The sequence below is a fragment of the Falco biarmicus genome, chromosome 6 (assembly GCF_023638135.1).
Source record: "Falco biarmicus isolate bFalBia1 chromosome 6, bFalBia1.pri, whole genome shotgun sequence".
In the NCBI taxonomy this organism is placed as follows: domain Eukaryota; kingdom Metazoa; phylum Chordata; class Aves; order Falconiformes; family Falconidae; genus Falco; species Falco biarmicus.
Window position 1 is genome coordinate 86,080,780 of NC_079293.1, and position 25,885 is coordinate 86,106,664.

The window sequence follows — 25,885 nt, forward strand, 5'->3', positions numbered from 1 at the left end:
CTACACAAGTAAAATACACACCTTGCTAACTGCTCTGTCACATACGAACAATTCAACAGAAAATGCTCCTTAAATACCCTTCAACCCTCATGTTCCTCCTCTTATGATCTGCAATTTTATTTTATTTCAATTGAGGACACAAACACAGTGCTGAACACCTAAACAGCAGCATCGATCCAACAAATCTATTTCGGGCAACACCTGGTTAGCCAAGAAATATTCTGGAAGGCCTCATAACTTTTATTTTGCGTTCAAAGCTGATTATATTCACCTGCATAGCAGAAATCTACCAAACTAAATCTAAAACTACTGCTCCACCCTGATAAAAACTTGGTTTTAGGAAACATAGTAAGTTTTATTTTAAGTGAAAAGGAAGCAAATGACTACCGTAGTATAGTGTGTAAAAACAAATTCATTCTCAAAACATCTGGAAAAGAAATATGTAATTATTGGGTTGCTGCCAAAAGAGATCAGATTCTTTGGAATATATAGTAATAGTTATAAAATAAAATAATTCTAGAACATTCCCTGACACTAATAAGGCAAAATATGTCAGATGTCTTGAGGTGAATACTTGTTATTTTCCCTAGATCTAAATCAAATACGTTGAATACTTTAAATGTTATTTCTAAAGCATCCTTAATTTATAATTATGGAAGTGTCTGTGCTTTGCCTCTTTTGCAAAGGAAGACCTTCTATTTGCTATGCAGAAAGGAATTTAAAAGGGCATCAAAATGTTAGATTTCTTACCAAATATAAATATAACCTCATTTAATTAGAGAAACAGTTTGAGATATGCGCCTTGGAAGCAGAGAAGTACAGGGTTTTTAAAACACCAGGAAAAAAAAAAAAAGTAACATTATAAAACCTTTAACTCAAAATCAGAACGGTTCTTTAATAATCGCAAATGGAACTTTTTACAATCAATTTTCTAACTTTCTGCGCACACTTCCTGGTAAACGCTTGAGTGTCCTCTGTGAGTTACAAAGAGTAAGTTTTCTGTGTTATACAGCTAAAAAAACCTGGACATTCTTAACAACTTGGCATCACATCTTTTTTTAAAAAACAGATCACACAATAATTTAGACAGCATTTATAGCATTATAAAATCAGAATCCCCCCTCTTTAATCACTCACAAGAGCAGCCATTAAGAATACAACAGCTTTAGGAATACAAATAATGAGGATGTAAAACTATCTGTGCAAAACTGCATTATTTTTACTGTCTAAAATTTCAGGGAAGTAACACCGCCAAAAGCAGAGAGAGGATAACAAAGACAAACAGTCATGAAAGTAATGCTACCTTAGATTTTCAAACAGGAATTACATTATGAAGTAAATATTATGTAAAGAAAAAAAAAAATCTGATGGCACCTTGAACAACAACGACAAGTGTCCTGGAAATTGCAGTTGAACAAGAATTGATAGAGGTTCATGTTAAAGTCTTTCAGGAGTAGCAACTGATTTGGGGGTATCAACTCTAGCATTTCTTTCCATGCAAAAATCTATCTTTCCAACATCTTTGCTTTGCGGGCTACTAATGCATTTAAGAATGAACAGTCTTTTGAGGAGTGTGCTTTCTTCCATGCATCTGAAATCTTTAAAACAGCTGGATCATTGATTCCCTGGATTTCCCTACTCCAATCCATTTAACTGCAGGAGAGAAAAGCAAACTTTTATTATAAGTAATACAAAGCAAGATCAGATCGTATCTTAAGATCAGATATAAACTTAAGTGCTTAAGATCTTAAGTACCACAGTCTGAAGAAAACCACAGCATATACTATTAGTACATTAAGAAATTATAACTGTCTGTTACTCTCAGAGTAAGAAAGCATTGGTAACTTTGAAAAGCAGAAACAGCCCTGAAGCTGCCATAATAAATAAATCAGTTTTCCAGATCGTAGGAAAAAAAAGATACATAGAAACTATCAGAAAAGTGAAGATCCCTATCATCTCTTAACTCCTAGCTTTGGATGGAATCACAGGATCGTCTTTATTAGGAAGCATAAGAGAAATTTGTTAGTTCAGGACCTCTCACTGTCACAAATATTTAATCACATTAATAGACCAGCAGTCGCACTGGAATGGGTTATAATATAATGACAGCAGACTTAAACCCCTATTATAACCAATCTGAAAAACAATTAAGAAAGTTATAAAAATCTCAGCTGAACAATAACTATACTATAAGCCAAAGAAAGAATGCAATATTAAAACATGAAAATTTTCAATTCAATTGCTAAATAGATAGATAAAAAGTAAAACAGTAGTTACAAATATCACTAGGTACATCAGAATAAACACAGTGACAAACAAGTTTTAAGTATTTTGAGATTCATTGAGAGTATCATTAAGATACAGTGCAAGACAGGTTTCATGGAGCAGGAACAAAACAAAACAATGACAAAAAAAATCTGGTTTACTTACCAGGAACACCCAACTCCATCTCTATAAAGCGAACATAATTTTGTGCATTTACAGGCAGCTCATTAAACGTCCTTGCATTTGATATGTCCGTATCCCATCCTGGGAGTGTCTCATACTGAACCTCTACTTTATTTAAGACCTCCTGGTTAGCTGAGAAAAACAGGAACGCAAATATTACATCCACAAAGTTTATATATTCTCTACCACCAAACACACAACCGTAAAGTGTTTTATTCTTTCCTTATACAAAGAGGTTTACTCGTAAGATTATGCCAGCACTGAAACCAGCAGCTTAAACCACAATATTTTCAGTCCAGAACACTTTTCAGGAAAAGTAATTCCCCAAAATGTTGATTTTTTTTTTTCTTTTCCCCTGAACAAATACCAAGATCCAGCTCCCCCTTCATGAGGCAATTTGATGATCTGAAAGCAAAATTCAGTAACTGTTTCAATTATTTCCCAGAATAGAAGCAGTAAGTATATTCCATTTTTTCCTTCATTTAGTACCTTGCTACAATGCTGTCCATCCATTAACTCTGAATCCTGTGATGATTCCAAGTACTGGGAAAGGTGCTAGGCACACTGCTCTGGAATTGAACCATTCTAGTAATTATCTGAACATTAGTCTTGGAACAACACTGGGCAGCAAAACAAAAGCCTGACAATGGTCAAAATACATTGAAAAAACCAATTTTTTTTGTTGTGTCAGGCATCCTTGCCTTCCTGAAAAAGACGGGGTTCTGCCAAAGGCAGTGTAATTAATGATCTGAGACACGGAGCCTACATAACAAGTCACTCCTGTAAAGACCACTAGTCAACCCAGGAGAAGGGTTTAGGTGCAAGAAGCACAGTAGAGGTGCGAATACAAAACCACAGCTAATCCCCTTCCAACGTGTGTGTAGCAAACAAATTCAGGCTCAGCATACTGCATAATTTTTCCTGGTGCAGGTGAGAGTTCAACAGCAGCAATGTCATAAGGACAGCCTTTATGAACTAGGCATTTTGAGTGAGGGTGAAAGCGGACTATGGCTTCAAAGCCTGCAACAGCAAAGAAACGCAGAATTTTTGGACTGAGATGTTCACAGGTTAAGGCAAATGATCCTGAATCAATACTTATTTTAATCAGGACAGACAGACAGGCACATTAAGGATGTTGGGTTGCAGAGGCTAAGGATAAGCATTTTCTTTAATGTCATCATCAGCAACAACTAAGTGTTGTCTGCTGTCCGGATGACCTCCAAAATAGAATAGCTATATTCAAAGGACAAAACCACAAACTAATCACAGACTAAAGCACAGATGGTCTAGAGTACGATGCCAGCCTCCCTCTTTCTGAAGAGGGAATGTGATTTAACATCTAATCTTGGAGGTCCACAGGGATTTTTACTTTGAAGCCTCTCTGATAAGGCTAGGTGGGAGAAAACTGAAAGCACTTAGAATTGAATGGTCTAAGTTTGTCTGCAATCTTCCATTACTCTGTATTAGTTCAATTCTTTACTTTCCAAAAAGTAAGAAGGAAGAAAAGGAAGAAAAAGAAGGGATACATTTCTTGATGTTTCAAATTATTCTCTCATTTTACTCCAGCAGGTGTGATAATAGGTGCTGTGTGGTAAAGACAAGCCATAAACTGAGTTCAGTGTAGTAACACATGCAGGCACCAATGATTTATCTTTTAGGCTTTCTGCAATATTCCTTATTAACAGCTGAATTAAGATAATGGAGAAAACAGATATAATGGTATCTGATAGTCTGGTGCTATAATTTGGAGAGGGAAAAATGTGACGTTACTTCCAGCTGAAAAAGAATAGCTGAAATTTGGGATCTTGATAGCATTGTAAGAGAAAGATCTTCCAGCAACTTCCAGAAACTGAACATAAAAAGTCATATAGGTCAGACCAAAGGTGCATCAAGCACAGCGGGGCCTAGCTTCTTGTTCTAGAGTAGAAGGCCAGGGAAAGAGCACAAGATAAAAAAAAAAACAAAAAAAACCAACAAAACAACCAACAAAAAAAACAACAAGCAAGCATGAAGTAAAGCTTCTCCAAAATAATCTCCCCATTTCCTAAGGATCTGTTTTCAAAGTCTCCTGAGTGTCTGTCTGTGCTGAGATCAACTGATGCCTGAACTTGGACAGAGGACATTAGTAGGACTAGACCATGGCTTTCACATTCCTTTTAAACTGATAAGCTCAGAGCCAGCAGGGAGTTCTATCTTTCTTTCATAAACTCCTAGGACTAAACAGAAACGGAGATATTGGCCAGCTCCACAGCAAGACTACAGCCTCAATATTACCAACTGAAGTCCGCTATAAATTTACAAGACATTTTCAGTTCTTCTTTAACAGGAGATGAAGAAATGCCCACAGAAATCTAAGCTAAAAAAACCTGAGACTCGTATGATTCTCTGATCCAGGTGGAAAAAGGAACAATATATGAAATTTGGCACTTTTTTCCCCAAGATGGTGGGCACTGTGTGTGTTTCTAATTTAGAGACAGTCATTTCACAAGGATAAATCACTAACATCTCCAAGAGAAGGGAAGGGAGAGAGAAAGAAATACCCTGCCAGCGAGAGACTGCCAGACTAGATCTCTTCTAAATTAAATTCAAAATGTCGAAGTGGCAAGTTTAAAACAAACAAACAAACAAATTATTCAAGTGCACAGAATGCAGAGATGTAGACAGCGGAAATAATCTAAGGGTCTGCAAAACACAAAGTGGGAAGAGTTACCTTTTGGTTTTTTATGCCGGGGTAGGGGTATAAGTAACCTGAAGCATATGTGCTGAAAATCCTGCCAAATGTTGAGGAGTATAGCAGGGAGAGAGGTGTGGAACACAGAGGCACTGAGAGAGACAACATCTTCCAGCTTACCAGAAGTTCAGCTCAAACTCCTTCCTGACACTTAAGGAAGACAGCATGTCAATAGCAAAGACACCAGTTTCTACTAAATTTCTACTAGAATTCTTAATTGTTCATACAGTAAAGAAAAATACAGTCCAGCAGGTGAGCCACGTTGCGCTGCTGTGACCAAAGGTCAGCTACCTGTCACCTGGGCATATACAGGGAGCAAAGCCTGCCCGCAGGAGTTCTAACAACAACATTCTGGTCCCATCTGAGAGACACAATGAATGAGGGGCCAGGAAGGAAGTAATCACTGAGGTCTTAAATACTGGAAAACACGGCCACCTGTTTTTGTCATCTTTAGTGATGGACTGCCAAAGAAGGTCCTCCTGCCTTGAGCACCACAGTCCAAATAGCCCCCAGGTTAGATGACAGGGCTACAGATAAAGCATTTGAGTAGCTCTCAGTTCAAGGTGCAATCTTGAATAATCACATTATGTTCAGAAGCCATCTGACATACACACAAATGTCCTTAATATTTTGAGAAGGGCATCAATCAGGGAATATCTGAGCCTTCTAAAGGGAAAAGCATTCCCTGGTTTGGCACAAACTTGAATAAAAGTGCATGCCATGTCATTCGGTACGCATTCAGACTGTCACTGGCACTTTTGTTGGAAGATATTGAAGGACAAACTTTAGAGAACTCCCCCAAGCACATGGAGAAACAGAAGATTTTTTTTTGTTAATGCCTTATGAATTTCTCTAACAGCTATGTGCTATTTTCAGGGACTACTGGCAGATCATCACTTATTTCTTCACCCACAATTAAATCTTTATACTACATAAATCCTGCTGTGAGTTGCATCTGATTACTACAGTTGATCTCCTCAACCACAAAAAGTTCTCAGCTGATGATATCATATGGAAAATTGTAACCTGCGACCAGCATCAAACCCTGAGGTAGTAATTAGAATGGAAACAGGTATCCATGTGCACATTAGAAAAATTAGAAATCCTGATCTTTAGTACTGGTTAATATTCTTCCTTTTTCTGAAGTATTTCTACTGTAGCAAACTGAAAAAAGATGGAAAAAATGTTTTGTGTATCTGAATAGTTTAACACGCAGGTACATTTTTCAGATAAAACTTACCACTAAAACGAGCTATAGTTTCTATCATGCTAAGAGGACGTATGATGGTCCTACATTAGAAAACAGTTTTGCTTTCACCTAAACTAATTGCTCATTCCCTCCCCTCACCCCCCCTTTTCCCTCTTTTCCATTGTGTAGGTCTAACAGGTTTTTGGCTGCTCTGTGCTCTGTTCAGGGAACTGAACTGTTAGGAAAATAATACAAGGAGGGAAAAACCTGGCTTTTTAAGGGTATCCATTCTCTCGTGTGGTTCACTGCACGCTTAAATGGAGACTTGTCCTGCTAGAAGAGGGCATGAATACAGTAGTGGGAATAAAAGACTGGGTTTTTAGTGTGAAACAAGCTTCCAATTTAGCTTGAAGGTAATGCAGTATGTATTAAAGGAAAGGGATAAAGCACGAACAACATCCACATTTAAGAAGCTTTATATAGCATTGTGCATTTTTCCAGTAGACAAATGACAATGCTTTGTACAGGTGTCTTTAGGGTGCAGGTACAGGTGTGGTACAGGGTGCCTCTGGTGCACCTGGGAAGACATTAATGGCTTGATGCTGAAGTGACACATTCCTGTCATAAATCTTACAGGTCAAATGCATTTTGGTATCAGATTACATTTCACGAAAATCTGGAATTGTTAAACAAGCAGTCTTACCAGGAAAATGAGGTATGATTTCACCATCTAGTTTGTATGCAACACCAACTTTTATTTCTGGAAATACATCCAAGATATCCAATTTGGTAAGCGCCAATCTATAAAAAAACATTACTTTGGTTAAACAAGTTCAACAACTCTCATCAATCTGTAAAAACACCAAAAGGAAAATTGATTCCTGCATATTGCAATTAATTGTCTTTCCTTAGAGAAATAGCTCATATGGCACCAATCTATTTATCTGGTGTGACTTTAAAAACAAAAAAACAAAAAAAAAACCTTAAACCAGCCTTTTTGTTCCATCCTTAAGATCTAGTACTATAATAAAATGACAAAATCCAAAGAACATGTATTATCCAATTAAAGTGACTGGTCTATAGCTTTAAGTGTTAGAATTTTAATTGGTCAGGGTGCTGCCAAGATACTTTATGGCCATACATTTGAGACTGTTTCATAGCATGATGTCTGTTGCTGTCTGTTCCTGTCCTCTGCCACTGAAGGCAGCAAAATAATCAAACACTGGCTCTGTAAATACCTGGCTGCATCCTATTTTAAATAAAAAACACAAGCGACAAGAAAAACAAGAAAATTTAAGTCAGGCATGTATATACAGTTTGATCTACTAGAAATTTTATACCAGCTTTTTTTCAGACACCTATTTTCATTTTAATTAAAATCCCAAAGCCATATCCAAATTTTCTACATTTACAGATGCTGCTGAAGATACTGATGGGCTCCCATCTGTACTAAAACTAACAGAATAAAACCCCTCAAACTGTATCAGGTCTTAAGACCCTTTTAATGCATTTGATTTGGTTGAGGTTTGGTGGGATAGCAGTTGTTGGGGTAGCTTGAAGCATCAAGTACTAAGATATGTAAGTGCTTCTTAGATGATTTTTAAATGAGAAATAACAATGCGCTACAAGTAAAAGACAGAAAAATTTATGAGTATCGAAGTGTCAAATATAAAACCACTTAATACTAGGAAAAATAAGGGACAGCTAATTTATCAAAATTCCAAAACAATCAACAAATCAGTACTAATAGTCTGAATGTTACTAATGAGTATATGTACAATTTACAGCACTCTGTAGCATTTCATGATTTTACGTCAAGTTGCCAGCAAGCTGTCAAAATAACTCACGCAGTAAATCCATTAATCATGTAAGCATATCGGAGTAACACAAGGTCCAGCCAGCCACATCTTCTCTTTCTACCAGTAGTAACACCAAACTCTTTACCTCTCGTTTGCAGCAATTCTCCAATTTCCTAACAAAGAGTAATACAATTACATAAGCCTTTTTTTATTATTTGCAATACATGATGCAGCTGTACACCTAATAACATTTTACAGTATCGTAAATAACCTTAAAATTACCAGTTTTTCACAAAGTTGCCCATTGGGATGAAAACAGAAATACAAAACACCATTTCTAAATCAAGAGCAAATCCCTCAAACTTTGCTCCTGCTCTAGCCTTCTATTCCATAGGAAGGTCTGAGAAACTGCCAGATTTGGCAGTCATTTAAGCTCAGTCTAGAACCAGAAGAACGAAACATCCAAACACACTGTCATCTACTTGCATTTAACCAGTAACGCTGATTTAACAGTAGACAGACACACCGAGTTATTTCGCGCAGTTACAGGTCACATCTAGGGCTGATGATACTCACGTTATTTTGTTCCGTAGGAAAGGCACCAATTCCAACTCTTGTTGTATATGCTTTCACAACTCCATACACCTCCCCAACATTCTGTGGTGGCATGCCCAGACCCGTACACACACCTCCAACTGTGCAGTTTGATGAAGTCACAAAAGGATATGTGCCTATTGAAAAAATTGGGTTTAAATAATAAAACACTGGTTGTAAACTACTTAAAAAAATATCTAACCTGGTGAGGAACAGTACTTGCATTGCACTTACCTAGGTTTTACAACACTAAAAAACAAAAAAAAACCACAATAAATGTATTTTGAGGTCAAGAACATATTTAATGAGCTTGTAGCTTTGTATGTACATAGTCTGATCCTTCTTTATTGAAAAAGGTAAAAAAGTTACTGCTTACTTCAACTGGTACAGAGGCAGAAGTTGAGTACATAACAATGCTGAATGACCATAAGTCAAAAATTGGAATAAGACACCAGAAAACCATGCCTTGCTATCTTATGTAAAATATATTCACTAATAGAACAATGTGAAAATTTTAAGGGAAACTCTTAAAAAAATGGTATCAAAAAGTTGGAAAATACAGGATTAGCATTTCTTATTTTGGGAGAAAAAATAAAATACAAGCTCTACATACTGGGCAGCACATTATAAAGATAAGAAACTGCAAAGAAATGTAGAATTCTGGAAAATAATTATTTTGCTTACATAATCAGATAAAAAAATTATTTCCACAATCAAAGAAAATTAAAGAATAAAAAGACTCCTGGAATATAGCCTAGTTCGTTAGTGGTGAGAGTTCTTGTCTAGTTAAATATTCAGCCCTCATCTAAAAAGCATCCTGGACAGCAAAGATAAAATAGTTAAACATCTCAAAATCCTTAGGTTTATACTTTTACTTAAAAAAAAAAAACAAAACACAAACAAAACAGTAGATGAAACTGAGCATGCTAGTCCTTAGTTGATTTGTATTCTGAACAAATTCAGCCACAGAGTAACTACATTAAGTGACAGACTTTTACCTATGCTTCAGACTTCCCCCCCTTCCCCTTTCGGTATAAGGGTCAGATGGGTAAGAGAGGAACAACCAAGAGAAATGGAACTGAAAACAATACAGACAACTTTTGAAAGTCAAAATCCTTCACAGTTTGGTGAGGTTTTGCAGACCAGCTTCAGGTATCTTTAGCTTCTTTTGCTTAACTCACATTTCCCAAGAGAAAGACATGGGCTTACAGGTGACACATAACAGCACTCTGCAAGCACTAATTAGTCTTTATCTTTCTTAGGACACAGTAGTTGAGCTTTTCTTTGCTGACAGGTAAATACAGCTCACTGATTTCACAGAGTCAATGAAACAATTTTTACTCATTTTCACCTCCCAGCCTGGTATATTGATACTGGTTTATCCTCACTCAGTATTTAAAAAGACCACATACCTGCACCCCCACCCCCCCCGACATACACACAGGCCAGCTTCATTACACACTCTAGAAAAGCGGGATGGACTGCAAGGCTGGGGATTTACCGTCCTCACTGCCCACAGACACACACTGATAAAACTCACACCGCTGTATGAAGACTTCTGTGCACAAAGGCACAAAAAATTGCCCAATAACCACTGTCAAATCTTTTTTACCACACCTCGTTTGTTGTTAACCCAAGTGTCCAATCCACCGATGGTATCTACCTAAGGAGAGCAGATACTCTCTCTCTCTCTGGGTCTCACAGCAAAGGCAGGAGAAAACTGTACATATTATAGATGTACCTGAGGAGTTCCAGACTGTTTGCATTTCCTGTACTTTATGAAACCCAAAATCCTCCCTACTTACAAAAAACAACCCCCCTTAAGGTCTTCTGCAAATATCTCAGTTTTGCATCAAACATTTCCCTATAACAAGCATATCTGGAGACTTCTTTCCTTTCTTTTTTTTTTTTTTTTTTTTTTTTAACTTGTTGAAAATGGAAGTTTCTTCCAATATTCAGATTATTACAGGAGAATTTGGTGCTTACACTTACAGTGATGATAGTCTCAAGACGCACCTTCCTCTTAAAAGAAGAGGTTTTCAAACTCAGCATGTTTGAAAATGCCCCAATATCAGAACTCATCAGTTGAGAGCAAAGCACGTGCCAATTTTATGTTTGTTTGACATTAGTCATTACAGGCTTCAATTTCAGGCTTAAGCATCTTTCCAACACCAAAAATGATGCACTTACAAGGCTAGTGAGACTGAAGAAAAACGTGACAAAATGCAGAAGCCAATCATATAGGTCACTTATGCCTATACATAGGTATAACAATTTACAATAAAATAATCTCATTTAAAAAGCTGCTTCTATCAGAGATCTACTGACTTTATTAGCAAAATTACAGTGTTTTAAGAATAAGTGCACCATTTATAATTTCAAATTGATGGAGATCCCAATCACCAGCATCTTCCATCAGGAAACAATGGAAAACTAAGTGTTATATAAAGGGTTGGGGGGGGGGGGAGGGGAAGGCAAGCTGACTCTCAGAAAGTCAACAAGTATTTTTGCATATCTACCTTGCCTCTGAAAGCTCTCCGTAGACATACATACGACAGAGTTATTTCATATGCAATTTATAGACGTTGAAGTAAAACTACACACTACTGAAGAATAGTCACCTGATCCATACTGTCATTCAAATAATTAATCTTAGCAGAGTCTAAAGCTTTTCAAAAGAATGTAATTATAAACTTCCCCCTCCTGCAATTATTTGCTAGTCATAGAGAGCACTGTTCTTCCAAAACACAAAACATTTCTGCCACTGGAACAGTTAGCACAGAAGTCTGTTTAGTGTTCCTCTTTCACAACATAAGTATATAGTGATATGTGTCTCAAAAAGGTTATACATACCAAAATCTATGTCCAGCAGTGCTGCATTTGCACCTTCTACTAAGATCTTCTTTGGTGGTCCGTGTAAAGCTTCATACATGAAATAAACACCATCCCTTACCATTGGTTTTATTTTTTCCATGCAGCCCTGAACAATACAAAAGACTATTGTATAGTATAATTCCATTATGATAAAGCCAGTCACAGTACACAAGTGCTAGTGCTCCCTCACAACAATATTCTCATTCCTTTTGAAAAGGAAAAGCAAACACAAAAAAAACGCTAAATATGCCATAATATGCAAACAAGGGAAGGAAGGAAGAACATTAGACATGTATGGTCTTCCTATGAGGAAAGAAAGAAAAAAGAGGAAAAAAGGGGGGAAAAAGAATAAAGAAATAAAACCCAGACTTCTCAAATGCTTTAGAAATATTCATGCTTGAGTATAATCACAATACTTTACTGTATTCAGTATTTAATTTCCAAATGTTCAAAATTTCTTCCCCAAAATGAGCATGTGGGGAGTTCTACTCCTGGCCATCTGAAGCCAACAAATGCACACAATTGTAAAGCAAGCATTAACCTGTGATATATACACAGGTATGTTTGTAAGTAGAAGTAAAAAGTTACTTAGTGGAATTAAGGGCCAAGCACCTGAGTGCCGCCAAGCAGCTGGATGTGAGAAGCCAGTAATGTTCAGATTAACACTTGGTACACAGCTTTTTTTCCCCGTGAGAACATATGGAAGTTCTTATTCTAATGATTCACTTCACATTAAATATAATGCTTTGTCTTTCAGAATTTAATCAGGTGCATTAGCATAAAACAAACACTACATACAAGTAATTCTCCTCAAGCTACAAATAAATGTTGTTTCCAACCTAACAATGAGTTTCAGATATTGTGTAATCCTAATGTGTATTAAGTAAAATATAAAGCATTATAAAACCCTCAACTGTAACTGATTTTTCGGTCTATGTGTTGATAAAAATACTACAACTCAACGTGTAACAGATATTATTTAAAGTAAGACAATCAGAAGTGTTAAGAACACCCACATACTCCATTCCAGAGCTGGTAAATTGAATTTAGTGGCAACTAAAGATACAAGAAGGATTATTTCTTTGGCCTGATTTTCTGAAAGAACTAAACATGTAACTGCACACCCTCCCGTGTTCCACACATACCTCAATGGTTTTAAAAAAAATCTGTCAGATTTGGTTGAAGTTTTCTAAGCAGTAAGAAAAAAAAATATATATCTCCTACAGTTAAGTTACTATAAAATGCATGAACAAAAAAGCTGGGTAGAGGTAGGACACCTGACAGTTTTCTTCAAGTAAGAACCTTGGTGCACTGCAAAAACTACACTACTAGGCATTAGAGAATTAATACTAAGAAATCTCACAACTGTCCCAATTGCAGGGAAAACATCAAACCAGAATTCATAATTAATCACAAGACTATTGTGATTGCTGGCAATCAGGCTTCATTAGTTCTGCTGCTATCAACTTACATTTTTCTATGTTGTTAGACAGTGGGGTTTCTTTCCTTTAAGGCTTATTACTTAGATTAATAATTTACTTCAGTTCTTAAGTTTTGACACAAGGAATGAATATTCTGCTTTACAATGAAAATCACCTTCCCCAATTACAATTTCAAGTTCTTTATTTCTAGCTGGTACATTTGAGCAAGCAGAAGTCAAATACAATTCTCCCCTTACAAGCCTGTTCCTTAAAGTTTACAATATTTCTCTTGAAACAAAGTTTTGAAATGCTGCATAAAGTGGGGTCAAAAGTGCCTTTAAGGATGCGAGTAGACTCTTTAAAAGTGATCCATACCAATTTCCCACGATATGTACTGTGTTTTAACTCCTAACACAAGCACGAGCATCAGTCACCAAGAGATTTATATACCAGTAGCAGCACACAGTGATTATATCATTTAACAGACAGAAGCAGGCTTACCTTGAGCTTTTTCAATTCCCCTTCAATATCTATCTCTAAGGTAGGATATATCGCCTTGTACTGATTGGCTAACACTTTGAACCTGGAAGGCAAAAATGCTTCACTAAGGTTTTTGTTCTCCTCCTCAAGCCCCCACCAACCTCAGGTTTTACTAGCTATGTAACTGCAGAAGCTACCAGCTATGCAGGTAATTAAACATTCTTAAAGAATAAAATATTCTAGTAATTAGAAATAGATAATTTAATTACAAAGTTATTTTATTTTAAAATATTTTTTCATTTTAAAAGCAACAGCAACCAGATATAATTGCTTACACAGGGTACTACCCAGAAACCGAAAACCAGGCTTACAACTGTGCATTAAAAACCAGAAATTACCTCTCAGAAAATTCATCAAAATCAGAAACAAGATCACACATTCTGAGTCCACTTCGAGCTGCTTTTGAAGAATATACTGGACCGATTCCTTTTTTGGTAGTTCCCAAACTTTCAAGAGATAACAACAGCAGTTATTCTTGATATAAAACAAAGGTGTTTCTTCTTTAAAGCTAATACATCCTTAGCATAAAATGAAATGCTGTTATTTTAGAACATTGTTTTAATTTAGAGCCTTGTTTTAAGCATTTAAAACACAAGATACTTTTATTATGCGACTCAGTTTCAGAACATTATTGTTTATAGACATTAATATACTTATCTGCTACATACTTCTGTTTTTAAACCAGTAACTTCTCATACTTTAGTGAACTCTCATACATTTATTTCTATACAATTCTCAACTTCTACACTTAAGGAACTGAATGCCAAGACAGCATCCTTCAGTATTATGAATTAAAACTAACTAAACACCTTCCTAAAAAAGCAAAATTCAAAACAATAATATTGGAAAAAACCAAATTCTTCCAATTACATTCAATACTGAGTAATCTCAGGAAGTGATGTTTGCCTCCAGTCCGAAAAGAAAGACATTCTAATTAACTTTGCATCACATATTATCATTTAACCAGACCATGACACTGTGGCTTAAACAACCGACTCCAGCCTCCACCACAATTCATACCCTCCACAGAGAATGTTTTTAGTGAAGAACTGGTTTCCATTTATTTTGTTTCATTAAGACATGCCAATTCAAAAAAGAGTTGAGCTGTCAGAAGACTGTATTTATAGAAGTTACAACAACTGTATAAGCATAATATACCATATTAGATCACCTTTTCTATAACCTTTCTGCAAGGGAAGCTACGTGAGCCTTACTTGTGACTGTTTTTGAGCTACATTTGAATAGATAAAAGCATTCAGTTAAAATAAAAAATAAACTTACTATTTATAACGATCAACTTTGAACTGTTAAACACAGAAGAGTTTTAATACCAAACTTGCTATGCAGTCAAATCTCCAGTTAAGGCATGCTAGCAGGCTATTTCAATTCCTCATCCCACCCCAAACAAACAGGCGACATGTCTTTGGATAATACGTTTATGACAGGCTGTTCTCAGCCAGTCTGTAGTACTTCCCCCAAGACAGTCACTTAAATAGCCTCAGAATTTAGGAAGAAATAGATAGCTTAGTACTTTCAACCCATCAGCAGTTTTAACAAACTTGAAAACTGTATGATCGTGGCCAAATTTCAAGAACCTCACAGAAAGAAATACAGCACTTTTAAGAGTGACTTAAGTTTTTTAGTTTTGATTGCAATTTTGTGTTCTGGGTTTCTTTAAAACAAATTAATTGGAGAGAACTGGTTATTTCTTCATTGGGTTTTCTTTTGCAATCTTTAATACTAACTAGTAGCATGGTTCCTTCTCAAAGTAGCTGTGTTTTTAATTGCAGATACTGTCATACAGCAGTTTTAGCTTGCGCTCCATAAACATTCAAGAATAGCTGATATACATACACTGGCTCAAAAAAAAAAAGTATACTGTTCCAAATATATATATTATATATATATGGATGGATGTATATTCTTCCTGTTTACTTTTTAATACCTGAAATAACAGGTAACAAGACAGCTGGTACAGGACAGTCAAATGCAAAAATGACCCACTGCAAGAATAACTGAGAAATTACCACTCAGTAGCAACCTGTGTGAAGCAAGATATGCCAATATCAGACACCCTCTTCAAAGGTTATTGCCATGGATACCTTTTACAGGTCTCAGTAAGGAAGACTGAGTTACTTTTCATCTGCACAGACAAACTTCCAAGAAGAGAGACTGAGTTTACTGGTATCTCAGAAGTCTATAGTGCTGCATTACTTTCCAGCTGCAGATATGTCACAGTTAATTCTGCCAGCTTCTTTCCCATCCCCAAGAACCCGTGAGCTACTTGGAAACCACAAGTTAGAAACAAGGCAGCTAGTTTCTAGAAGTTTCAAAAGCTTCAGAAAGTCAGCAGCAGCATGTAGTAGACAACGTGAGCATTTACATACACCTCTGACAACAAAGCCTCATGAGATACCAAACCAGTCATATCAGACCTTTTAAGTCACTTGGAGATAACAAAAAGTCCTTCAATCTTTGTAAATAGAAATATATTTTTACAGAAAAAAATACTTCCAGTAAACAAAACATTAGGAAGCAGGAACCCTTTTTATAAAGCAAATTAAGAACTAGGAACCTTTTCATAAGGCAAAATATCAAGATACAATCCTTTCATTAAGAATATAATCTTTTGCTAGCCACTGGAGGACAAAAGTCTAGGAAATAAGCCCTGCATATTCCACATTAAAGAGTTATCAGGATAAAGAATACTTTTTTAAACTTGATGACAAATAACATAAATCTAATGTATTAAGTCATATGTTTTTATGTAATAAACTATTCTATGTTTGACAAAATAAAACTACTTACTTCTTTCCTGCTTGTTCTTGCCTCTGTTGTTCTTGGATGCCATCAGCAGCCTGGTGGAAATCAAATACTATGAAAATAAAAACAACAAATACAAAATTTGTGAGATACAAATTACCATATCAGTAACAATTTCTTCAAATCAGTTCTAGCCCTGTTCATCAATGTGGGAAACAAAAATATACACACTGGAGAAACAAATAAAATGACATCTTTTTTCTCCTCTTTTACATTTTCTTCACAGGGAAGAGATCTAATGTTTTTCAGGGACTTTTTTTTAATCATTTTGTAGACTACTTGCAGACTGTGTATGTACCTCCCACAGAATAACTAAGCCATTTCAGCTTTGTAGTGGCCCAAAAGAATGTATAGAGGACAACAAAGAAAACATGTGGTTGAAAAAACCATGGAAAACAGGTTATAATAAAAAATGTCACATGCTGAGCTTTAAGCTGGGAACTTTCAGTAAACATTCTCAAGCTTTCTTCAACCATTTTATGTTTTAGACAACATCAATTAAAATATATTTGGAAATATAAGAGCTGCCACCATTGTCTGTTACATAAACAGAAAACATCTTCACAAGCATCAATTATTTTTTTTAAAGCATTACATACTATTAATGACAAAGATTATTCAAAGTATTCCTTGCAACAAGTCTTCGTCTGACATAAAAGAAAAAAAATTAAAAAACCTGACAAGACTCCTCAAATACAAACAGTGGGGCAACAGTTTGCAGGTTAACAGAAGCCAGCTTATTTTTCTTAAATACTACATTCTGAAAGTTAAACAACTAAACTATCCATCACACAGGAAAGACTGAAAACTTGCAAGAAACAGACTCATTTAACAGGTACTCTAGTCCCTCTAGAACAAGAGTGGTTTTCCATGTTTGCCTTACCAATTTATTTTTCTGTTTATTTCCACACATCCCCATAATTTAAAGGATTAGATTACCCCCAGCAGCTTGAGCCCATTTTTGGTTGATCTTTTGTTAGACTAATCATTCACAGCCTGCCAATACCCATTTTAGCAGAGGCATATTTATCAGGGCAACAGATCTCCGGACTGTTACCAAAGCTTTCTAAACAAAAGCATTCTGAAGGTTCATTTCTGTTAAGAGGCTGAATGGTTATGGGTGACAGTAACTGGTCCTTCTTACTCTGGACCTGTTCAGTTATGAAAACTTTACAGTATTGCCATTGCAATATAATCATCGCAGAACAGTTTTTCTAATAATCCCAGTAATTTCCAAGTAATTCACCTACTGTGATTCTATTAAGAGAAAGGATTGCAGTTAACTTAAGAACAGTTACTCAGCTATTTCAAACTCAGCACTTACTCCAAAGTAAAAAAGTATTTATGCTGAAATAACATAATCCAGATTGGTAAAAAAAAAACCAAACCCAAGAAGCAAAACCAAAAGCAAATTCTTTTTTCCTGTGTTGCAAGCTTTTATCTGACAGGTCTAAAAGTCTGCATGTTCAGGAAATGACTACCACAGCAGCAATAAACCGCAAGTATTAGGAAAAGGGCTATGTAACCATTATGTTACAATATCTACAGATCTAATTTAAAGGATGAATTTACATAATAAATATGTCCTAGAAGTGACACAGGAAGAGCCTCTGAAGCTCTGTGTTGGTGGTTTGGACTCTAAACACTATTTTACTCGGGGCTCTGAACTGCAGAGTTGCCTGGAACATATAGGCTGGATCACCGCTTGACTGCTGAGCTCCCCAGGAGAGTGCCGCTGTTCTCTCCACCCTTACGGAGCCCTTCTCAAGAATTCTCCTTCCTGGAGTACATGGCAATTTACTGGGTAGGGAGCCTGCTAGTTTAAGTCACACCCCATCACATGGCTTCCCAGCAGAGAAGTTGCTGTAAACAACACTACTTTTACACCAAAGGGGGAAATGAATCCTTCAGTTAATTAACTTCTGGACTGCTTTTGACTGCTTTGCGCCTCTCACCTTAGGCTTGGAAAGTGAACCTGCTTTCCTGACTAGGGTATGCTGAAGGAATAGGATTAAAGAGTTCCTAGAATAGAAACCTGGGAAGGTCCTGAGCAGGGAACGATTTTTTTTCTAGGATCTTCAATAAACCAAAGCAGCATATAGAGACTTAATCCAAAGAAAAGTCCATGTCTATATACAGACATGGCCAAAACCTGTAATTTTTACTGCTATGGAAAGTTCAGAGAAAACAAAAGATTAACAACAACAAAAAAAAACAACAAAAAACTAAACCACAAACAGGAACTTACCAATATGAGCCCTGTCAGAAATTATTAGTCTTTTTTCCCAGCCTTCTAGCCCTTAAAAGACAAAACGAAATAATTATGTACTATATAGCATTTTTGTCTTCTGATGTATAAAGAATAAATACTTCTCATGTTTAGTCTTCAATCAATTTAAAGATTGAACAATCATGTGCCAGAGGTAAAAAAGTAGATTTCAATAATTAAAACTTGGCATCAGTCTACACAGTTGAGAAAGTCAGGCTTATTTTGAAGAAGAATTCTAGCTATTCTACTAGTTCCTCAATTCCAGCAATCAATTACTAGCTTTTTGGGTTTTTAAAAACCTAGACCACTGCTTTACCTCACTTATAGTAGACTGCTGCCAAGTATGGCCAGACATAACAGATAGTATCCAAAAACTGAGTTCAGAATCAAGAAGTGATTACCACAGCATTTGTTTACATTAACGCATATCAAACTGTACACTAATATTCTAAGAGGTGAGACGACTATGAGCAGATAACACACTTCAACAAATTGTTTAACTTCTTAAATTCACTACTTCAAGCAAAGAAAAATGTCTGCAGATAATTCATATTTAGAACATGTTGTCTTCATATTTAGAACATGTCTTCTGAAACTGTAGGGACTCCTTTTGTCTGTCTTCCCATGAGGGCCCTGGGACTTCTAGTGAGACTCCTGTCAGAAACCAGCAGCTAAATGGATTTCTGGAAAAACACATTGTATGTAACTGCTACAAAGGCATCCTCTATCTAAATCTTCTGAGGTGGGTGCCACGAACTATTTTAAGAGTAGTATCTTAAAATTTTCTCACCTTTTCCTTTCTTTAAGTTTTTTTCAGCTTCTTCAAAGAGTCCTGGCAAATGAATTACAACGCCATTTCCTGAAGAAAACCATTACATAAAAGTTAATTATGTTAGGCATGGAAAAAAATATTCCAAACAATTCAAAGACACTTCTTGTTTTGTATGCAGAATATTTTATTTAAATTTTTAAACTTTAAAGACACTGCAATTTTTATTCTTAGGAATTTGTCTGTAAAAGACTAATTTACACCTAAAGTATGTATTTCTAACTACATGCATTGAATCTTTTTACTAAACTCAACAAACTTTCCATTTAGATCAGCACAAACAGTAACAGCACTGTGGAACAGTCTGGAATGCAACTTCCTCTTCCTGGTGCTTAAAATTAACTTCCCTCTTTGTACTTCATTTTAATAACCCTATTGTTTTTTAAAAGCATAGCACACTTCTATCATCGTTATAAACACCAGCATCCCCTCAGGCACTCTTCTGCTGTAAATAGACAAGAATATTCTGTATATAGAGCTGAGTTTGTTAAGAGACTAGCAAAAAAAAAAAAGGGGGGGGGGGGAAAGCTCTATCAAAAGCAAGCTCACTTTCCTACAGCTGTCACATTGCTCAGAAGATGACTACTAGCTCATGCAATTAACTGGCATCACTGGTTACCTAAGGAGCAGTTTCGTATCACAAAACTGAACCATCTTAAGGTCATACCAAACTCAGTAAATCAGTACATCCAAAGCTACTGGCATGATAACATCTAGCTAAAGAATCGAGGGACCTGACATCTGGAACTATTTGCATATCCCCTAATTTCACATAAATAAAAGCATTCCAAACACCAAAATACAAAAGACTTCTTCACTATAACCTTCACAGTACAGTCCTAATCAATAGTAATAATCTATCATAACACTCCAATCATTTTGCCCTTGGCCTACCCCCTCACCCCACTCAATCTATAAACCTTTTCAGTAGAATCCTAAGCCAGATAATTATTTTTTTCCCAAAAAAGTTTTTGAACACAAGGCAGACCTAAAAGAACCTAGAACAAACTTCAGAACAGATAAGACCAAGAGATGGCAGCTACAGAGAAAGAGAATTTGTAAAAAGCCCTCTCCTGCCCACTGTATTTTTAAAGGATGGTAACTTTCCTACTCAGTTCCGAGTTCACCAAACAAAACATGGCAAATGGGCATCCTTTTTTACTGTTTTTAAGCAATGAACTTTTAAAGAAACATAATACACTAACACATCAAGAGAGAACAGAAGTAGTATTAGCCACAGCCCTCAAAACTAGAAGCAGTTAACATCCCAACCTCCCCTTCTTCATAGGGAATCTATTCCCACACTCACTGGCTCAACTTCTGTAGAAGTATTAGGCAGGGCAAGTTGACCCCAAACTATCCCACTCTAAGACACAACATAACAGCAGAAAAGAGGCAATTAACCACCAATTTCCATCAAGTAAAGAGTTAATGCTGACTGCAAGCATAGAGTCACTACAAGCTGGACCCAAGAATTCAGCAAGCACTGTTTATGAATCAAGTAACTAGCAAGCTCTTTAGCTGCTACACTTAGTAAACGTGTCAATGACCATTTGTCTTGTCTTGGCACATGTAACCAAGCTGAGAGGCAAGACTACAGGCTCAGAGCAGTCACATATCCAGGAAGAAGTGACGGGAAGAGCAGGGCAATGAAGTCCTGATTTGGAGAAGCCCACTAAGTCAGGGGCAGGAGTTCTGGGTATCAGAAAAGCAGGATGAAAAGTGCTGATCGGTCGGTCATGCTTGTGGAACAGCACACAAGTACATGCATAGTTATAACGCTGTGTGGACATGTTTTATATTTACCTTCATTTTTAGAAGGAAATTTTCAGGGCTACACAGCATTATTAAGTAGGCTGGTCACAGAAGCAATCCAAAGAAAAAAAACATAAGATTGCAAACAAGATTCCAAGAGAGGGAGGAGGGTAAGTAGGCTTGTAGGGACAACAGACAGGACAATCTAAACCCCCTTTCAGGAAGTAAACAAATCACAGATCCTGACATAGCACTGCCACTGCCCTAAACCACCTAATGTACTCTCCTGAGAGGACTTCTTGGTAAGAACTGTATAGTGCAGAAGTCTTTTGGAGTCAGCATTCATTTCACAATCCAATGGAAAAGGAAGGAAAAATATATGTTTCAAAAAGTACTGGTAGCTACTTAGCAGGGCTGAAGATTATAACAGAGAGGAGGCATTCTGAGAATAAAAGAAATGATCCGTAGAAAAAACAAGAGGGATTGGGAGAATGAAGACAAGCTGAGCAGCTAGCTGTTCGCACTGATAGGACAGGTAAGAACAAAGATGAACTATCCAAGACAATAAAAGAAACCTTTATGACACAAACTTCACAACTGAGTTAAGAAAACAGTAAGAAGATAGTAGAGCAGTGCAGGCCTGTGAGAATTTGAGGAAGAAAAATCCTGATCCTGTATGTCCTCAGATATATTTTGTTTTTTCAATGTCAGAAGTCTGTCACTACAGTATTGTCTATCTTTTAGAGATGTCCCACTTACCAATGAATGCAGTGACTTTTGGATTGATGATCCCACTTGGCAGAAGATGAAAGTCATACTCCACAGAATCCACAACAACTGTATGCCCTGCATTATTGCCTCCCTGGGGGGGTGGGGAGAAAAAAAAAAGTTAATAGTTTTTGATACTAAGGACAAATGAACACACGGTATAGAGATGGAATAAACTGGTTCCAGCTCCAGTTCTGCAGCTTTGATTTCTGTTGCTGAAGAACGATCTTTCAGAGATCTCCTTCTCCCAGGAAATCAGCCAAACTTGTTTTGTCAAACCCAACAATTTCAACATCAGTACTGTATGTCACATAGACTTTGGACAGTATTTTGGTTCACCAAAGGTACAAAAACTTGGAATAAGATTAAAATGTTCTAAAAATTACTAGACAGGAGCATAAATATTCTAGAACATACAAACATTTCTAAAAGCCATCATCAGTTTTACTAGTTTCCTATTGCAGTTATGGAGAGTAAGTATTCAAAGTGGAACTGCAACCTTGGCAAAGAAAAAAAAAACACCCACCAGTTAAACTTGAGTATATAAAACCATGTAGTTATTGGGAAAGATAAGTCTAGCTGTTTGGCAACATGAAAGTTTGTTGTTCTGAATTTTGGGTTCAGCCTTTCGAGTGGTTTTCTATGAACAATAAACAGCAAAGTTAACTTGCTCATTCTATACCTCCTCAGCAGTAAGAAAGGTCTGTAATAGCAAGTCATTTGTATCTGAAACATGCTGTTAAAGAGTGAATCTAGAGGGAACTAAGATGATTCCGGTTTTCATAAGTTACCAGAAACTATTTACATCAAAATAACATTTCACATTTCTAGCTTTTTTCATTACCACAAAGAGAGTATTAAGAGATTTGTTAAACTGTGAAATATGTCCAAAATACAAAAAGAAGCCTGTGACCAAGTCCTAAAGAGGGTCAAGATAGGCTTACGAAGCTAAAAAGATTACAAAATAGTTACCAAATATCCCCAATTCTCGTTTGTTGTACTTTTGAAAATAAGCTTACACTCTCTTGTGACCAAGGCATTTGTGCAAGACAAGGTTACATAAAATATGGTTCTGTTTGTCATAACTACAGGAGCATCCTTCGCAGACACCTTGCACCAAACAAACTGCTTCATAGAAGGAAAACCTTAAGACTTCTAATCTAAGCCTTCTTTCAGCACAAGACAAATGGAAGAAAGGCACTACATGAACAGAAGAAGAAAAAAGAACCTGTATCAAATACTAATTATGGAATTACAAATCTGAAATATTTCAGAATAATGTAGCACAAAGATCTTTTCTAAGCAAGGGACTCAACAGCTGCTCACCACTTCTACAACACTTACCAAGCATGAATGCAATATATACAGCCACATATCTGACATTACAAATAAAGAATATTCACACATATCAAACATTTGTGCCAGTATACAAAAACACAGGTAAAAGCCTAATCTCAGTGAAGTTAGCAAGGAAAATCCTTGTGATTTCAGCATTATTTATTTGAGGACTTACAGCCATTCCACCTCCTTTGGCAACAGAGGGAAGACTAATAAACCTTCACACAAGGGAAATGTCCAAATTGAAGTAAAGCTTAACTGATTTAGTAATACAATGTAGAGTCTTTCCATGTACTGAATAGTACCCTGACAAAAGTTTTAAAATTTCCGCATGCAGATGGTTTTCACTGAAAACGATCTGACTTAATCAGAGAATGCCAAATTTTCAATTCACAACACATGAAACATATTGATTGCATAAATAAAGCAAGCTTTTCAAGTTTATTCTTTCAAGAAAATAATACTTCAGGAATAACCTTCCTCCTCCCCTCTAACCCTCCTACTCAACAGCAGCTGTTAAGAACAACTGTTTAGCCATCTACCAACTCTACAGTTGTATCTTTGATTTAAAAGGATGTTAACTACTTTACCAGGTAGATCATTTACAACTATTTCTGAAATGCAATGCTGACAGTCCTGAGCTACTGCAAGTTACTCTGCAACTAGATAATATTCCAAGAACTACTAAGTTACATACATACAAGCTTTTTTTAGTAAGAAAAGACATTGGGTTTCTATTCACTGTTTGAGAATCTAAGCAAAACCTTTCTTGGGGAAGAAAGAAGAGTTATGTACTAAAGTAGCATTTACAGGCAAGTGCATCTGCTGAAAGTGGTAGTTACCTTCATCCTCATCAGATTCCTTCAAGTCATTCCTTTCTGTTAGATCCACTGGTAATACCAGTCTATACAAACATGAACACTGAAGTGCTTTAAGATTCAGTAAGTAGGTCTAAGTACAACAGTGAAGTACTGAGGTAGTAGTAATTTACAAATGGGAAGACAAGTCAAAACTCTCCCACTGCAGCATAAACAAACTGGACTAACCCATAAGCAACAATAAGATTAGTACATGACTATTCATTTCAAATCCTCTACTAACTGGATGATTTACTTTCTTGTTTTGCTTCTCAATTTATTTAATTTTTTTTTCTAGTGTCATGAACATCAAATAAAGAGAAAGAAAAATTGGCCACTGTAGACATTAAATCATGATTAACAATAAATTCTTAGTCTCTTAAAGTCTGCCAAGCTACTGGTGCCGTTCAGACATGCTAACCTGAAGTTCAGCAGTCGCATCTGCTTGAGTAAGGTGTACAGCATGCACGCTCACACTGTTAATCATGAGAACATAGCTGCTGGTTTTTGGTGGTGTCACCAAATCACAAAGATTTCCCCTTGCACTGCTGAGTTGTGTTGGCTCTGTGCTCACTGAAAAATACCCCGTGGCTGACAGAATGAAAATGGCATTTTACCTTTTAAACCTTGAACTACACATACAGCACTGCTCATACTTTATCTAGAAGCAAGCTAGTTAAATATACTTCTGCATGTTTACTGTGAGTAGTTATACTTCAAGGGATTTTGCTAGAGACTGAAGTAGAAAACTTGACATTACATGTGATGAATCACCATCTGAACAGACTCTAGGGCCATAATAATACCAAAGTTTCCAAATGCTTCTTTACAGATGAGGCCTAAATTTGAATCTCAGAATTTAGTTGTTTTTATTATTATGATGCCTATGACATGAAAAGATTCAGTCCCAAAAGTGCTACTGATAGAAGTAGTCTGGTAGAACGTTAGGTCAGTCCCCACCCCCTGTTTTGGATGTCAACTGAAAAATATTTTTAATTTCAAACTGTATTTTAGGACAGCATTAAAACAACAACATCTCACTAATTCAGTTTTCAAAATTCTGCTGTTGATTTACAGGTAACCTCTACCCCAAGTGCAGAAGTGCAAGTGTATAGTTACACAGTTAGGAATTGTAATACATTAAAAGAATGGTTCACACCGTACACTTACAGTGAACTAGCAGTGAAGTGTACACATGTTGTGTGCTCAGACATTGCACAACACAGGTTTGGTAAACAACTGTAATTACAGAAACCTGAACTCAGAGTTCTCATGGTGCTGGGGCAAAGAGGTGGCTGGTTGTTAAGTTATGGGGTCTGAGTTTGGTTTGTGGGGTTTGGGGTTTTTTCCTCGTCCAGAAATTGACGGTAATGCCAAGATATTCCTCATGTAGGCAACTATTGCTTCTGGGCATAATTCAAGGCATAAACTGATGAAGTCACTCCTGGCTTTGGTACTTTCCATCTGGATTTCTCACTCCTCCTCCCTCATCACACTAAACCAAATGGGACCAGTTAGGTCATTCAAGCTAACACTGCTTTGATTCAAATGTTTAAACATTATTAATGGAGAACTAACTGTGGAATTTCTTTTCACTAGTAGTTAAACAAAGTTCATGCTCAAATGATCTTCAATACCTTGTATAAAGCT

At 36.4% G+C, this 25,885-nt stretch overlaps 1 protein-coding gene across 1 annotated transcript in view; it reads right to left on the bottom strand.

Moving 5' to 3' along the window:
* Positions 1-875: 875 nt before the first annotated feature.
* Positions 876-25,885, bottom strand: part of ADSS2 (adenylosuccinate synthase 2) — a 40,500-nt gene continuing 15,490 nt past the window's right edge. The window contains exons 2-13 of the mRNA XM_056343373.1: positions 22,032-22,134; positions 19,479-19,547; positions 18,668-18,718; positions 16,405-16,471; positions 13,935-14,042; positions 13,558-13,639; positions 11,615-11,741; positions 8,744-8,898; positions 8,216-8,340; positions 7,072-7,169; positions 2,431-2,580; positions 876-1,653 (exon numbers count right to left, since the gene is read on the bottom strand). Of these exons, the coding sequence (XP_056199348.1) occupies positions 1,601-1,653; positions 2,431-2,580; positions 7,072-7,169; positions 8,216-8,340; positions 8,744-8,898; positions 11,615-11,741; positions 13,558-13,639; positions 13,935-14,042; positions 16,405-16,471; positions 18,668-18,718; positions 19,479-19,547; positions 22,032-22,134 (1,188 nt within the window). The 3' untranslated portion in view covers positions 876-1,600. The remainder of the gene's footprint in view (positions 1,654-2,430; positions 2,581-7,071; positions 7,170-8,215; positions 8,341-8,743; positions 8,899-11,614; positions 11,742-13,557; positions 13,640-13,934; positions 14,043-16,404; positions 16,472-18,667; positions 18,719-19,478; positions 19,548-22,031; positions 22,135-25,885) is intronic.